Source organism: Achroia grisella, unplaced genomic scaffold (assembly GCF_030625045.1).
Source record: "Achroia grisella isolate CSIRO2021 unplaced genomic scaffold, CSIRO_AGI_Agris_v1 utg558, whole genome shotgun sequence".
Taxonomy (NCBI): Eukaryota; Metazoa; Arthropoda; class Insecta; order Lepidoptera; family Pyralidae; genus Achroia; species Achroia grisella.
In genome coordinates, this window is record NW_026712938.1 from 1,295,010 (window position 1) to 1,312,606 (window position 17,597).

At 32.5% G+C, this 17,597-nt stretch overlaps 2 protein-coding genes across 4 annotated transcripts in view; one reads left to right on the forward strand and one right to left on the reverse strand.

Annotated features, from left to right (window-relative positions):
* LOC131848481 (CAD protein) overlaps nucleotides 1–4,405 on the reverse strand; it is a 30,589-nt gene extending 26,184 nt beyond the window's left edge. The window contains exon 1 of the mRNA XM_059198361.1: nucleotides 4,137–4,405. Within this exon, the coding sequence (XP_059054344.1) occupies nucleotides 4,137–4,142 (6 nt within the window). The 5' untranslated portion in view covers nucleotides 4,143–4,405. The remainder of the gene's footprint in view (nucleotides 1–4,136) is intronic.
* A 3,788-nt stretch (nucleotides 4,406–8,193) lies between these two features.
* Nucleotides 8,194–16,815, forward strand: LOC131848419 (carboxypeptidase A2-like). Of its 3 annotated transcripts, none has more exons than XM_059198265.1 (9): nucleotides 8,194–8,868; nucleotides 11,052–11,243; nucleotides 11,713–11,972; nucleotides 12,447–12,656; nucleotides 13,022–13,205; nucleotides 13,405–13,555; nucleotides 14,398–14,587; nucleotides 15,703–15,849; nucleotides 16,525–16,815. In XM_059198265.1, the coding sequence occupies exons 1-9, from the start codon at nucleotides 8,220–8,222 to the stop codon at nucleotides 16,732–16,734; spliced, it is 2,193 nt and encodes a 730-aa protein (XP_059054248.1). In that variant the 5' UTR covers nucleotides 8,194–8,219; the 3' UTR covers nucleotides 16,735–16,815. The 3 variants fall into 3 exon arrangements, with proteins under 3 accessions (XP_059054248.1, XP_059054250.1, XP_059054249.1); XM_059198267.1 differs by having other exon boundaries at nucleotides 13,022–13,190; XM_059198266.1 differs by having other exon boundaries at nucleotides 8,194–8,856.
* Nucleotides 16,816–17,597: the final 782 nt, after the last annotated feature.

Sequence of the window (17,597 nt, forward strand, 5' to 3'; positions counted from 1 at the left end):
TTAATACTAATGTACAGTTAATGTCCACAGATTACGTTTTTATACTAATACGAATTATGTTATCTGTGCTAATACATTAGTATTAACGAGCTTATTCATTTTTTACCTATGCACATAAATATTTAATAATTATTTCCAAGAATGTGAATTATTTACCTGTTCTCCTACACAAAAACAGATACCTGCTACTCCGCATATAGCTAGGTATCTAATTTTCTATAGCCATCGAACACGACAGAAAGCAATGTTATTGTTCTTAGAAATACAATAAAAGAAATGGACACTGTTGGTCGTTGGTGTTGTTAATTTCTACGAATTCATTGGCGGTGCCTCTATTATATTGTACATTGTGAATACCTGGCAGAGTTCACGACTGCAAAAATACTCAAAATAGGGAAAAAAATAAATTAACCCTATAAAATAATTAAGTCAATGGCAATTATTGTTTTTTTTTGTATCAAACGATTTCTAGCTATTATGTTCGTCGTCGATTTTAGTATTCGTTTTTTATTGTAAAATTAATTCTGAACACTTAACAGCGTTACCTACGTATTACTATGCACCTGCATTTACAAGTTAGCCCCTCTAATAGTTTCGTTAACAATACCAAATATACTACTTGATGGATTCATATTATTTTGTTTTTTCACAAATTTATTCACATTTAGCATGTGTGAGATTACAAGTACTCGGTGTGGAAATCTGACTAGCGTTACGACCTTCTCTAGTGGCGATCAAATTCCGACGGTTATTGAGTCTACATCCATATCCCGACACGTCATCAGGCGTTGAATAGAGTTCGGGTACAGCTCGGAAGCCTAGTGTTGACTCCTCGGCGACCAAACCGCGACTCAACACGCCGCGCCGAGGAGTTTGGAGAGGATTTAAGAGATATATGTATTGTTATACCGTATACCCCGCGTATGAAGTCGCGGGCATAGCTAATGCAGAATATTATAAAAACGTACCAACTGTCGTTACTCCTCGATATTCTTTGAAAGACAAGGTTGACTAGGTTAAAACGCTTCTTTTAATGTAAAGCAGTGTTGACATTATTAATTTCTTAGACCTTTGCAGTACCTACCACAGATAGTACCGACATAAATCTATCACAAGTGCTTCTCAAGACTATTTATAATAAACCTAGTTGTAGTTCACGATATTGTCCGCATGAATTACAATAAAATAATTCTAGTTGTAAAACCACATTATGTTCTGTACATGTTTCATTCGGATCAATATGAACATTTTATTGAAACCTTCACATGGTATTTATAATAAGTATCTATATAATAATGAATAAGACGTATTTTGTAGGGCTGTAAAGATGTACTGCCACTTCTTGATGTCTATGTATTTTATTTTCCTATCTACTCCTGGCAAGAAATTTAATTTTATCTATAGTATAGAAGAATGCCCTTATTCTCTACATAGAAAGTATTTTTCGATTAACATCTACTGGGATGGACTATAAAGACTACGAAGTGAATTCAATAAATTTTTTACAAGAAAATCTAGCTGTACCATTTATAAGTAGGTATAACAATTATATAAAATTAGGTATTTGTTAATGTGGCTGTCGAAACTATTCAATTCACGCAGACCGTACCGCAGTAATTAACTAGTGATACATTAATATATAATATGCCAATACACTCATTCCGTTTCTTATATTATTCCAAGTTATGAGTGCACGGCGTATGTCCAAGTTGTAGTACTGAGAAACTTTACTACGATGGACATAATGATTGATGTTATTAGGGTTTCGATTTTTTCTAATTCATGTACTTATGAGTAGATTAATATAAATGCCTAACATGCTAGTGTAGGAATTTGTCTGTAAATACTAGCACCTTTCACCTTGGTTGAGCAATATAATATATGTATGTATCACAAGACGCTCATCTCTAAAAAGCATGCGAAATACGAAGTTACAATTAACAACCAGTGTAACAAATACAATTTCATTTCTGATATTACTAAGAGTCATTGCCTAGTTACGGCAATAAGGACTCCGCACACGGACATAATACAATAAAAAAACAGATATTTTTTAATTGTAAAAGTCTAAACATACGTGTCGCCACTTTGGGCCTATATTTAATTTGCTACAGACCCAGGGCTGGCTTCATCCGGCACTGCTATGAGAGTAGTCAAGATTCTTTGGAGTCGGCCTGTATATGCGCGTTAGACAAGTTATGAAAGTAGATAAAGCTTTGATAATCGATACACTCTGCTCGATCGGTCTAGGGAGATCATTTTGTAACATATCGTCGTACCGTAACTACTTTTTTAATACTTGTATATCCAGAGAGTAATTAGTGTATTAATTTATTAATAAAAAGTATAAATTTATACTAGAACAAATAAACAGATAGACACACTTTCGTATTTAGGTATAATATTAGTATCACCATATCAGACAAGCTGTGAGCTTAAATATGTAGACGTATAATACGATTCTTATTTGTTTCATTATTATTTAGTCGTACATTATTTACAAATAAATACAATGAAAGTAATAAATATATTCAAATATGCCTTTTGTAATTCTTTGTAAAGTTACCTAAAATTATAGGCAAATTCATGATTTTTCAAATATTTTCTATCATACAATAATTGTTCATGGAAACAAAAACATAACGTATTATAAAAACAAAAACATTTCCAATACGGGTAGACCGTAGATTGAGCCTTTCTGATACGATGCGTTCTGTAATAAATTAATTTGAAAAGTAACAGTAGGTAAGCTTATGAATTTAGTTTTCAATAAAGTAGTTACTCTACTAGTCTCTTTAGGTCTACTCACCAGTATTATTTGTTAAATAACAATATGTATATATGAGAAGGCTTCAACAATTATTAATACTTGAATTAATTCGCCACACTAAGTATTAGAAAATGCATAGAAAATTGTATAATGTTTTTAAGATGTATGTAATACGTATAATTAAATTAACGTTTCAAACATTTTCTTATAGGAATTTTAATAATTGTAATATTTAATTGATTCTTTTAAATAAATTGTAAGTAATATTTTATGTTCATTAAATTCTCATCATATACGAATATTTTTCTTCTTAAATTACTAGCAACATAATGTTTCACCTCACATTAGCAAAAATATATAATTAAAATTCTAATATAAATACTGAATATTAAAAGGTTAAAGCGCGAAACGTATTAGATTTTTTTTCAATCTTCACAAAAACACGGCCAACTTAAATCACAACACAAAACACGCATAACAACAATAACATATGAAACTACTTGTACCCAAGCAGTTTCGGGTGATCAGTAGTGTTAATAGTAACGGCAAAATGAATAATAAAAATAATTAATTGCAGTTTTGGCGATTATGTCACGTATCATGCTCACCGAAGTGCCAATAAATGAAGGTTTTTTTGCAGGCAGGTAAGACATATGGAGGCAACAGGAACACGTAGTGGTAGTTAGTGATGCCTCCATGTATTTATACCTGTGTGACATTTATGATACTGTTTATGATAAACTGACAGCTTGTGTGCCATTTCACTCGTATGACAAAATACTCATTACAAATTATGTAATGATATCAGTTAGGTAATAATAATTGTCCTGATGGCCTTAGTAATTTACCTTCTCGCATTATCCGTTTGTCTTTTTAGTCTTTTTGTACTCAGGATACAACAATAGACACGGGAACTTTCCTGGCCAGGAATTGTTCTCCAACAGAAAATACCATCAATAAATCTAATTAAATTTAAACAGGCCCCGCCAGCCATATTGGATTCCATTCCAGTATGCTGTGTAATTACAATTCTGATACACGTTTAATAGAATATGTATGTAACGACGTGAATGAAGCAAGAGTCTTGTGTAAAGTTAAAAGTTATATTAACATTCGGTCTCATCTCGACCTCTCCTGCAAGCGATCTTGCGTGGTGACCAGCAAATTTTATTATTTCCCGATTGTTTAGAAGTAAATTATTTAATTTATTATTTTTGTAATAAATTGAATAATTAAGATAATAAGTAAAATAATCATTTACAACCGAATATTTTAACAACTAAAAAAAGTATCTCAGATGTAATTTAATAATTAAGATCTGCTTAATAAAAGAGAAAACAAGATTTTCAATAGAACTTATACATACGAGCATCGTGCAGCAATGCAAACCGGATAGACAAAACAAACGATTTGCACGGCAATGACCTGCACCGTCAAACAGTGAACTGGCTGGAACTGGCAGTGAACTCTCTTGGCCCCGACGACGACTTGACAAACTCGAATGAGTGCCTTGAACTAGGTAGGTTATTGGAGCGCTGGTAATTGCCCCATGTAACGTACAATACGTAGGTAGGTACCACTTCTAAGGTTTGGTAAGCGCGCTGTGGCTCCGAACCACACGACCACTCGCTACGATATTCCTACTAATACTCATTGTTGTTTTTGGATCCAATCAGACTGCTGATTCATTAGTGAATTAGTAGCTTGGCGACCCAGAACAAAGCTAAGTTAGTATTATTTGATTAGATAAGTAAGAAAGTTAACATAAATTGTATTATTGTAACACATTTGTGGGGAGACAAAGGATATTAATACAGCATTTTAGTGTTACTATGCTTGAAAGCTACATATAATATAATTACTGACTGACTAATACTAACTTTTGAGGTAAAGTTACAAAGTTTCAACTCGAGTTGTAGTCGATAACATAAGCTGTGAAGCTCTTCCGTTATCAATTCTGAAGGTAATCAGAATCACTATAATGTTGTCTAATGATTTTATCTAACAATATGTATGAGATAATATACATATATATAAGGTCTGAATAATACCATAAATTTAATAATATACTCTTATAAGATATATACTAGTAATGAATTGTTATATGTTTACAACTATTCTAATTAGGTATGTGTTTGGTAGTCCGGACTCTGAAAATTGATAAATTGAGCCTGTCCTCTATTATGGAAAACTATAACATTAGACCAAATTAATACTAGAGTCAATCCACAAAAAGTTGTTTTCTGAATAGAACGGTCGTCGATTTATTTATCAGTTAGTTCATAAAAAACATATACATACTTAGGAAGTTCATACTTCCTATTATTTTTTGTTAATTATTATACAATAAACACATTCTCATATAAGTATATACAGGTTGATTAACCTTTAAATAGTTACAAACATTATGTATTTTTAGTATTTCGAAGATTAAATATTGCAAGGTTATCTATCTATTTTAATGGTAATGTACAGTCAGCTTGAAATAGATTAAGCTGCAATTACTGCAATTTGTAACAAAATAGGCATGTGACCAAATCGTGTAGAAATTAAATGTGATATAATTATTAAGAATCACGAAGAGCCATTTGCAACCAGTAATAAAAATAATATCTCAATGTTATGACAACATTACAATGTATCTGAACTATCTGCTTACCTAATTGGAATGTGTTACATGTCTCATATACCTAAGTGTAATGATTAATATACAATGATGATATTAAGCAGATGCTATATTAATTCGAGGTTATTCTGATAAATATTATTACTATCTAAATAATAAAATACTAGTTGGGAATTTTTTGCAGTATTTTTTTTAAATTACCGCCTTTGATTTCATCTGGAGATTTACTTAGATAGCCCCCGGAAAACCACATCACAGTTGAGTACCCAGAACCGTCATATCTATAGCCTTTATACACTGTATTGCCAGAGACTTGTGAAACTAAAACCTAAAGTCGTACTGTTTATTTATATTTGCAGGTTGTCTACAAGAGATTACTTATAAGGATAAGATTTTTACGTAGGGAAATGCATATTATGAGGAACCTTCGAGACGCTCAGCGAGCTATAGACCGAGATGTCTATAGAGGAGATTCTCAGAACTGAACTAAACTAAACAGATAGATAAAAGAAATAAAGCACTACCCAGCTGTAATGACATTGTATAACAAATTACAAGCATAGTCCTATGGAGTAGGTTAATTCGTTGCAAAATATCAATAATACCTATATTGGATTACAGACACAATATCTCTATATGTATAAATATAAAATAGAAAACTAATTTGAGAACTATAATATATGAAGGTAATAAATAATGTTGCGGGTGAATAATACGATGTTGTTGGTCGAGACGATGTACATATATTACAGATGATAATAGACTGACAATATGTACATAGAAATAATGATCTTATATACTAAATAACAATAGGAAAATGTAAGGTGCTTAGTAGACAATATTGAATTTGTCTTACTAGACATTATTAAATGCAATTATTATTTTGATATATCTAGGTGACTGTGTCCCATAAATAACAATATCAGTAATGAATGACATTCAGTGGTGCATCAGTTTACTACTGACTGTTAGGTATAATTTAATAAATTACGCCCCCACAACATGGCTCGGAACATACGACACTCGATGTTCGTCGACCATGCAGTGTGGACTAAATTTCACGCATTATTATCAAATGAAACTAATATCACCAGATAATTTCCATTACATACGAAAGTAATAATATGTAATTATCTATCTATCTATCTAAATAACGTAGCTATATATAAAGCTATGCACAAGTAACGTAGATAAACAAAAAAAAGTAACTAGATGTACCTGTACCTGTTTTATTGAACAGGAAAAATATTGAATAGTAGGTAATGTTACAGAGTTCTAATTCTATGTTACGTTCATGTATTGACATACTAGACGTGGTCAAACTGACCACCAAATTTAAATACAGATTAATATCAAATGATTAATGGTTAAAATTCGCTGAGTACTCAGAAATCTGCAAATTGCAGGACCACTTGAATATCAAAGGATTATCATTCTTTAGGTATATACAAGTGGTGGGAAGAGATCGAGACAGACTGAGAGAAAATAACTGAATGAATATTATTATTAATACGAAATAGGTAATACACCTGTACCGTATCAATAATAAGGATAATTTATGTTATAATTATAAAATTATAATTTATGATTATGCGGAAAAGATAAAATATCAATTCACACTCACGAATGCTTAGTTGGTGCCCGCGCTGTCGTCTACACAGGATTATTACTTTAAGTAGCTTATTTTCATCTCAGAACTCCTATTTATCTTTACATCAGAACTTATTAAAACTGGTTCTGCGGTTTCATTGTGAAAACCTCAGAGACGCACGCTAAAATATCTCGCAGAGGGCACAATTTTTTCGTACTTATTTTTAGTTCAGATAATTCACATAGATAATATCTCTATAGATTGTGTTATTTTGGTATATAATCTATATTACTGTAAAGTTTTTTTTAGTTTGTAGTTTTTGCGTAGAAGTGTAATAAATAAATATACATCCATACATACAAACGATCATGTTTATAGTATTAATACGGATAAACTCATAATAGACACGATCTATTTACCTTCCTTCATTCTATTAAGTTAATTTTAAGGGGCGATTTTATCATGCTAGTGTAGAATATTAAAAGGATGCTTTCGACAAACTCCGGACGCTATTATAATATCTTTGAAAATATAAGTGACAGAGAAGCACAATTTTTTTCGTAGATTTACACGTCAGATTTGAAGCTTCGCGTAAAGTTCGCGTAGTTTGGAGCAACTGAATCCTTATTTTTATGCATTCTGCCGCATTTAGACACAGAGAGCAAACTTCTATATAAAAATAAATTGTCTTTTTTAATGGATGGGAATGGAATGATGCACCTGCGCTAACGGTTTACACTGGCGGGGTACCAGTGGAGAATGATAAAATGAGCATGAAGTCAGGTCAGTTAGGCATGTTCGCAAAAGGCAATTTACCACGATGGTTTCCTGGATGGATGATGGAAGTCAACCTGACATGGTACATTGCTAGCAATGGGGTTATTAGTCAACATTACTAACAACCCCCTTTCCGTCTGTAAAGGCGCGTTTGACTTCTGTATAATGTGAACTGAAAAAGTAACGACATTTTTTCACCATTATATTTCAACGTGTATGTTTAAGGGCGCCGGGAAAACCATAATAACTAATGGTTTTATAGAGAGTGGGCTACAGTAACAGTGGTAAATGCGGAATAGGCGGGTTGACCTAGTGGCTATTGGCACGTTCAAGTTGAAAGCGAGATCGTCGCATAATGACAGAGGCAGGGAAGGTGGTTTCCCCGGTGCAATACACACAGGTGACAGTAGGACTTACAGTGCACGCGCACCTCGCCATGCGCACACGCTCGCCCTATGGCGCGTCGCCTGGCGCTGCTAGCGCTGCTGGCGTGCGCGGCCATCGCGCTCACTTCGCCCGTACGATATTCGGACACTTCAGATTCAACTTCCTTTGATCCTTTCGATTTATGGGAAGATTCCTCTGAATCTTTAGAACCATCGACTAGGAAACCAAGTGCCAAAGTGATACTAAAAAATAAAGCCCCCAAAGTTAATGTGACTGTCAAAAATAATGACGGTAAAAAGAAAAAAGTAATTAAAACTACCAATATCAAAATCGAGAGTCATACAAACTTTATAGTGACAAAAAAACCTTTTTTGAAACCTAACAGAATCTCATACCCAACTGTTGGTCATCCTGGAAATGAACATTTCTGGTTCAGTGAAAATGTAGAGCAGATAGCTAATTGGACAACTAGAAGACCTTCGTCTCGGCGTCCAACGGCAAGACCTCCAACAAAACCAAAACGGGTGACCACAACCCGTCAACCTATCACTGTCACCCACCATCGAGTATCTATTAGTACTACTCCTAAATCAACAAAAATCCTGCAAAAAACTACTTGCCCACCGAAAGAGACTGCTTGGTTTTCTACATTTTTTCAGGGTGATAAGTTTAAGAAAAAACCTCCGAAGCAACCAGCAAAACCAGGTTGGTTTTCAGGTGGGTTTATTGAATGTCATAAGTAGTTATTGCAGTATTTTATTCGATAGGTATTATATGTAACTTCAGTATCGAATATTAACGATATTTGTCTTATAATACTTACAATTTTACGATTCGTATTTGTCGTAATAAACATTTCATTATTCTATGAGTAAGCAGTGTGGGAATTAAATACTCGTTAAATGTAACTGCAGCACCTGTCAACAACAGGTATCATCTATTTATATTTTGGTAGATTTTATCTAACTTTGTTATTTAATTATCGTATGAGTAAGCAGCGTGAGAAATATATTAATATAATATCTATTAAAATACAATGTGTTCCATGAAATTAAGTATGCAAATAGGTATTAAACAAATAAAACTATTATTTTTATTTAATGTTGTTGTCCTTTATTTAATTACGAATAAGTGAACCATGATAATAAAGTCTTGCTACGTATCTTATTATCGTATTTAGTAGGTAGGTACTTAAAGGGTGAACGAGTTTATGCGGTATATAGGTACAAGTTAACAATGTTCGACTTTTTTAATTACCTCATAAAAGAAAGTAAAATGAGGTTATGTCTATAAATCTCTTTTAGTCACGTAGAAACCAACTATTTGGAAGTTTAGGCACATTATATCTGAATATTGTTACATATTTTTTAAACCACGAATACCGTAACTTATGGCCGCAGCAGTAGGCATGTATATGATATGCTATATGAGTATGGCAGGCATTTTTTGAGGAAGAAGATAGTAGTAATGCAATGTAATTATGTAGTATTAGTAATATAATGTCCATACTAGTATATCCAACTCTAAAAATAACATTAGGTACAAAACTGTTTAAAAAGTTTATGCTTAAATTGCCACAATTATCTCATTAAATGACTAGTTACGCAGGCAATTTTTCTGGCTCGTAAATCTGTATGTTTTGGATAGGTATACGAGTAATCAGCTAAGTTTAGTCTACTCGCATGTATTTGAAACTGACTGACATAAAAACAAAATAGAAAATATTATAGTTAGTATATACGTCTATATGTATTCCTTTCTATATTTTAATATATTTAGGATAGAGGTCACTAGTTCACAACTTATTGCTTTATTATCTATGTAGGTGGTACTAAGATAATAAATTACTAGTAAAGGAAACCTACAAATTTACGGAAAACTAGTACAGTCACAACCAGTTGCCTGACTATCGCACGTGGCCTGAGTTATGGAGCAGAAAAGTTACGCTTACGGCTAGGTTGTTGGCCCAGATCTACAGATTATATCAAACGACGAATTAGATCCATACTTAAAGGAAAAGAAATGTAATACTAACTGCTTCCTTTTTGTTATCAAATTGAAAATAAATTAAGGATTGATTCATATAATTTATTTAGTTTGGTTAAGATACGGAAGAGTATTACTTACAAGTTTTATTCATTATTTACTACAATTGCTACTTAATCAATAATATGTATAATTTATTAATTTATTTAATATAAGTAGTCGTCCTCTGACGCCCGTGGTACCTTTATTAGCTCCATACCCCGTAACTTCATTACCATATCTCTTCAAAACTGTATAAAGCTTATACAATAATTTCTAGACGGTAGAAATAGGTGAGACAAGCATACACACTTAGACATTGTACATTGTACAAAGCCCACAAAGGTGAAAAATAGTAATAACATTAAATTGTTATTTTATAAGCAAATTCATTGTATCAATTTATTGAATATGAATTTATTTTATGAAAACTAGCTCAACTGCGTGTAGCGTGCATCTTCTGTTTAATTTTTCTACAGTGATATTGATATACTTTTTTTGCTTAATGTTACAGAGTAGACTTCAGCAGCAGTTAGAAAATGGTGAAATATCTAGCATATATTTATTTATTTCTACATTAATACACATGTGTACCACTATAAGCATTAAATATATTATACTATTACAATCGTAGTCATTTGATGACGAGTCAATGATCTATTAGGATACAATCAAGTTCAGGCAAGAAAGTTAGAAGGATACGGAAAGTAGTTGAAAATTTTAAACCCTTAATTATTTTGAAAGTGAACGCAATTGTTTTACGCTTTCTTGGTTACTAAGTAGATCGATTAGGAAATTTCCAACAATTAATATTAGGTTTATCAAATTCATATGATTTTCGTTACTATTTCGTATTTCTGTAAATCTATTGGCAGGCTTCTTCATGAAAATTTACGATTGGATATCAAAATCTAGCTGGTTTGGAGGCGCCAGTTGGTTTGAAAAACCGAAACCCAAACCCTCAGCAACAACAGTGTCACCATGGACGATGCCCAATTCTGATTGGTACTCGGCTCTACTTAACACGGAAATAAGCGATGGATTTTATTTGGAATCTATAAGCACAGGTAACATAAAACCTATATACACTACTTATAGTTATTGAGATTTATGGTGAAAACACTAAACATAACAAAAACAATTATACATAAATGTCGGTTCACAAATAAGTATACGAATAAAGGCAAAAAACAAAACAGTCTCAATAAATCAAAATAAAATAAAAAATCTATTCTGATCAAGATCTGTCATATGTTTAGTTTTGTGTATCGTACAAAACAAAAAAAAATAATTTATGTATAAATTTAATTTATTAAGGGTTATTTAACAGTTGTTGAGCGGTGCAAGAATTTATATTCTTGTTACTGAATTTCGAAAATCATCAATAGACCTAGGCGTTTAATGATTTTCTACTTTATGGAACTACTTACTATACGGTACTTGTAAAAAAATGAATTAAACTGCGTAGGACTAAGATTTTGTTTTAGTGATACTTTCAGTTACACAATATGTTTTTAACATATAAATATGTTATAGATAAAAAATTGAAAAAGAAATCACCGAGAATAACATATAAAGGTTATCAGTTACTTCGAATATACCCAAAAAGTAAAGACAAGCTATCTGCTATAGTTGAATTGCAAGAAGAAGGTGATGGTTCTGGTCTAATGTGGTGGACCAATCCCACAGTTAATGGGTATATAGATCTTCTTACGCCACCAGACCTCCTAGAGGATGTTAAACATCATCTCAGCTACTATAACATAGATTTTGACATCCTGATCAGAGACTTACAGGTACTGTATGTTTGTTAGTAATCGTAATCGCATAAAACCTATCCTACGCAAGTTTTTAGATACAACTAATTAAAAAAAACATTTTTATTAATTCTACAAACGATTTTAGAAATATTGTTATTAAAAAAGGCATGAATATAAATGATGAAAAACATCTTTTGACCTATGCAACTAAATCAAAATTGAACTAAAATGGGTGAACCATATCTATAGTACCTATTACCAGACGGGGGGAAGAAGATTAATTGTTAGTAAAGTGGACTATTATAATTAATAATGTACCATGTCAGGCTGACTTCCATGCGATTCCCGCTGGACACCAACGTGGTATTGACCTGACTTCATGCTCATATTATCATTTTTACTGGTGTCGTGCCAGCGTAGGCCGTTGGCGCAGGCGGGTTCATCATTCTATTATAATTCATAATAAATATTACCAAAATATACTTTTAAAACTAACTTTTTTTTAATTAGAAAGCAGTAGTACTCGAAAACCCAAAACTTTCAAAGAAAGAAAGATTAGAATCGAACAAAGTATTTGGCCACCCAATGACGTGGAGGCGATATCATCGATATGCGGACATTTTGCGTTATTTAGACTACTTACAAAACTCATACAGAGATTTAGTAGAACTTATAACGCTGGGCAATTCATCTGAAGGACTTCCATTAATAGCTGTTAAGGTACATATAATTAATTTGATATAGAATATATTCAACATTTGCTTTAAGTTTAAGTTATAATTTTAGTTTAATATTTAGGAGATGAAAAATAATCAAACTAACAATTATCTAATCGCATGGAAAAATACAACTTGTGTCTGCTGTTAGTACGAAGTAGTCATTTTGTGTGAAAAGTAACTAAAATTAACTTGCACGAAGTTTTAATACTGAGAGGAACTTAAGTAATTAAGGAATGCTCACATTCATTGTGAAGTTTATGAATTCGCTTATTTATTTTATTTTATATATACTAGATACTATATTTATATTACGTACACATATAATAAACGTCGGTCGAAAATACTACATTACAATTCGATTTCCAGATATCATTACATAGGAATGAAACTGGTAAAAAAGATACAAAAGGTGACAAGAAAAAATGGAAACTCGGGTCTCGTCAAAAACCTGCGTTGTGGTTAGATGCGGGCTCTCATGCCAGAGAATGGATTTCACCTGCAGTTGCGACATGGATATTGCAAGCTCTTATAGAAGGTGAAAAAGGCCAGGGTATGGGATTTAAATGACAAATTTGTGTTCAATTAAAATACAAAATGATTAGAAAAATGATTTTATAAAAACATATTAAAAAATATAAATTTGCAATTACTTGCTATAATAGACAAATAGTGAGCTACTTGACATGACTACCTAAGTTTATTTCTAACAGGTACAGGAAATTTTAAACGTATATTTATCCTATATGCAGGAGCCGATCACGAAATATTAAAACAAGTAGATATCTATATAATGCCAGTTTTAAACCCGGATGGCTACGAGCATTCTCACACTCACGACCGACTTTGGAAGAAAACTCGCTCTTCTTATAGAGATCAGACCGATGACTACTTTGTTGCATGGTGAGTCATTCTTAAGTATGAGAAAACTAATTTCCTTGCAGTAACTGTTTTAAACTTTCATCAGGGCCGAGTCTAATATCGATCGATTTTATTATTTTTTAAGAACAATTAATTTTTGTGGCCTTTTCTAATTATATAAGACTAAACTTAAAAATCTCAATAATATATATAGATATAAGTAAGAACTATTATATACATATATGGAAATAATATAGATATATAACCTTAGTTAAATCCATTTTGTATTTGTTTTTTGCACAATAAACTTATTATTTTTATTATTATAATAGATAAGAATGTTCTGATAACCTTATTGGACCTACATAACATAGAAAGCAAAGCAACCCTTTTACAGAATTAGTAGAGCGAGATTACAAGTTGGTAATTTGTTGTTGACATTTTGACCGTTTGTGCTTTGTGCGTTACCGCACGAGTTTCTATCTTATCTTTTATTTAACCAAGTGTTATTTAGTATGTAAGTATTTACTAAACCATTACTTTTTCCTGTGAAAGTTTGTGAATAGGTACGAGATGCAGATACGTCTTTAAAATTAATTTTTCTGTCTATTAAGAAATTTCTTTTAAACTAATATTATAATATAAAATACACTTGGAATGGAGGGTAGGAGGTAGTTTTGTACAATTTTTGATGGGTGTTGCCCACATAGATTACAGTTTACATCAAAGCAGGCTAAGTATAGTAGAACTCAGTACAGTAGAATTTTGGGAGTAGCAGTTATAGGAATTCATATATATTATTTTATTAGGTTATTTGTACTGGGAAACAAAAAAAATACTTCGTTCTTTTTTTTATTTTATATTCAATTTATAATTATCTGAAGGTTGCCATGGAATTGGGGTCGAGGAGAGTGTATGGGCGTGGATCTGGATCGCAACTGGGACTACCGGTGGGGGGAACAGGATTCATCTCGAGACATTTGCGCAGACAACTACGCCGGCCCGCATCCCTTCAGTGAACCAGAAACTAAAGCAGTCGCAGAGTTTTTAGCTGAACGTAAAGGTCAAATTAAGGTAATCCATAGAAATAGAGATATTGCCATAGCTGAGGATGAGGCCTGGTGACGTACCTTGTGAATTTTGTTAATAATAATGTACATTAAACAAATCTTTGTTTAACTATAATAATGAGAAATTTAAGCGATGAAAAGAAACAAAAAAATTAGGAATTTCTAGTAACTTTTATCCAGTCATCAGTTACATAAAGTAAATATTGTCAATTGCGGTGTATTGATACCTATATAAGTTCCAACAATTAGCTATTATTACTAATTGACTTTTACGTTGAAATTGCGGCGACACAAATAAGTGCTATACCACTAAGTATCTACTAATAATATGGACTGCGCCGGTTAGAAATCAAAAGTAGGTACCTATACAGTTTCTATTCTGCTGGTTGCAATGCTGCAATTTATCATTCTCACAAAGCTGTTAAGGTAGACCGCATTTTGATAGTGAGAAATTGTGACAGAGTAACTATCATGAGCGGATTGTTACTTTCAAAATATTTTCTATACTTTCAACTGAAAGTAATAGCAGAACTGTTCACATTAAATAAACTGGATATTTACCATGATAATATTATTTATAAGCTCCCGATATTTCGGTAGTTGCATACATCCTGAACCTTAATTATGTAATAGGTACATCATTTCTTCGTCTCACCAAACAAATATTGACACAAAATATTGTAGAACGCTCATGGTCCAGGAGCCAGTAAAAGGTCAAGGTAACCAATATTACTTCCGGTCCATAACTTCTAAGATGGTTAAGGTTATGACTATTTTTTATCTTCAATAATAAACTCAGTGTTGTAGGTTTAACTCTGATTTGACATGAACTTGAATCTGGTGGAAATGACAGACTTTGTTTGCGAGGATGCTGCCTCTCAATCCACCCTCGGAACCAGAGCTGACTTTAACTAAACTTCATAACACAACTTTCTAAACCATATCAGAAATTTCCCATCAGGAGGATATAATTGGCGGAAAAACCCTCTGGCTCGCCGACAATTAGCCTGGAGCTGAAATAGAAAATGTATATCGGAATGGACTCAATCTAATATCCAGCCTTCGCAAAGCAATTCTTTGTCATTGTCACATAGTAATGCAATGGTTTTTATTTATCAGGCGTACATTTCCCTGCACGCGTATTCTCAAGCGTGGTTGGTGCCGAGCGCCCCCACAAGGATCCCTAATGATGATGACACACTCGTCATGGAAATGGGTAAACTAGCCACTGCGGCACTCGCAGACATGTATGGCACTAAATACCAGGTAATTATAAAATTCATATAGGCAAATAAACTCGCAACAAGGAGCTATACCGTTATTAATTTCTTTGTAACGCTATTTACGAATCTTCATTATCCAGCTAATCTCGATAGTCACACTTCTGAACTATGAAAATATTTCAAATAAAATTTATAAGTAAAACTTATGTCTAGTTATACTAAAAATCATCTAAATAATAGAAAGCTACATAATTGAAAATGTTTCAAACGATAAACGGCAACTGTAAAAAAATCATGGATTGCACATAAATTTAAGTCAATTTAAAGTTTTATTGTTATTGTTAGAAGAAAGAATTGAACAAATCCGCAACTAACGTGCTACAGCCTACAGCATTACCATTCTAAAATGAATATACTTAATTAGCCTATTCATACGAGTGCATAACATTTACCTAATAATTGCTTATTCATTTATTTTTTAATAAAAAAATGGAATAGTGCATCCGCTTGCGCTGATGGAAGGTATGCGTTGCCGAGACATCATGCAATTGCGTAAGATAGAATGAGCATGAAGTCCGGCTAGATACCCCATTGTGACCAATACACCAGGATTTAATCACTTTGGTTTTCAGAAAGCGCCTGAGATTGACCTCACATGATACATTGCTGGCCACTAGTTCGCACTACTAACAATCAATCGCATTTTATTCAATTTCAGATTGGAACCGCTGCTGAAGTACGTCAAGAAGCTTCAGGAATGTCACATGATTGGGCAAAAGCACGTGCGGGCATTAAATACTCCTACCATGTCGATCTTGGAGACTCCGTCGGACCCTATGGCTATATACTGCCTGCCGCTCAAATAGTATCTACGGCACGCGAGACTTGGGAAGCCGTTAAAGTTATTGTGGATAATTTAAATCCTTAGATTCATATTGTCTTAGAACTGTTAATAGTGACATAAGTATTTAATTTTTATATATATCCATAATAAAAGTAGAAGATCGAAATAGAGTTTCAAAGTATTCCAAGTATTCTGTTTTATTTTTCTGTACACGTTTAATTTGAAATACACTGAACAGTGTATGTCAATTATTATTCTCTAGAATCCTTACTTCCTTACTAATATTATAAATGCGAAAGTAACTCTGTCTGTCTGTCTGTCTGTCTCGCTTTCACGCCAAAACTACTGAATCGATTTAAATGAAATTTAGTACACAGATAATCTAGACCCTGAGAAAGGACATAGGCTACTTTTAATGCGAAAAAAGGGTTGTAAGGGGTTGAAATTGGGGATGAAAGATTGTATGAAAGAATCGTCATTTTTGAAGCTAGAAGCTTGAAACCTATTTTTGAGGCTGCTAATTAAATAAAAATATTATCCTTAAGGGGGTTAAATAAATTAGAGCATAATTTTTTTTATATAAATTCGATATTATTGAAACTAGAAGATTGAAATTTATTTTCGAGGCTGTTGATTAAATCTAAATAAATATGACATAATAAGTTTATAAAAATCTTACCCTTAGGGGGTAAAATAAAATATGGGATGAAAGTTTTTATGTAAATTTGTCATTTTTGAAGCTAGAAACTGATTTTTGAGGCTGAGGATTGAATATAAATAAATAGGCCATCAAATTTTGTAAAAATATTACATAGGCTACTTTTGAATGCGATAGAAGGGTTATAAGGAGTTGAAAGAGTTATGTATGGAAGTGTCGTCATTTTTGAAGATGATACGATGAAACTTATTCATTTGGCTTTTATTGGTTTAGGTCAAATTTTTTCATT

Bases quoted from the DNA above. Each gene is read 5' to 3' on its own strand.
- LOC131848419 (XM_059198265.1), top strand. From the start codon at position 8,220: ATGGCGCGTCGCCTGGCGCTGCTAGCGCTGCTGGCGTGCGCGGCCATC. The intron at 11,973-12,446 runs GTACTGTATGTT...TTTTTTAATTAG, and splicing joins TCCTGATCAGAGACTTACAG to AAAGCAGTAGTACTCGAAAA. The intron at 15,850-16,524 runs GTAATTATAAAA...ATTCAATTTCAG, and splicing joins TGTATGGCACTAAATACCAG to ATTGGAACCGCTGCTGAAGT.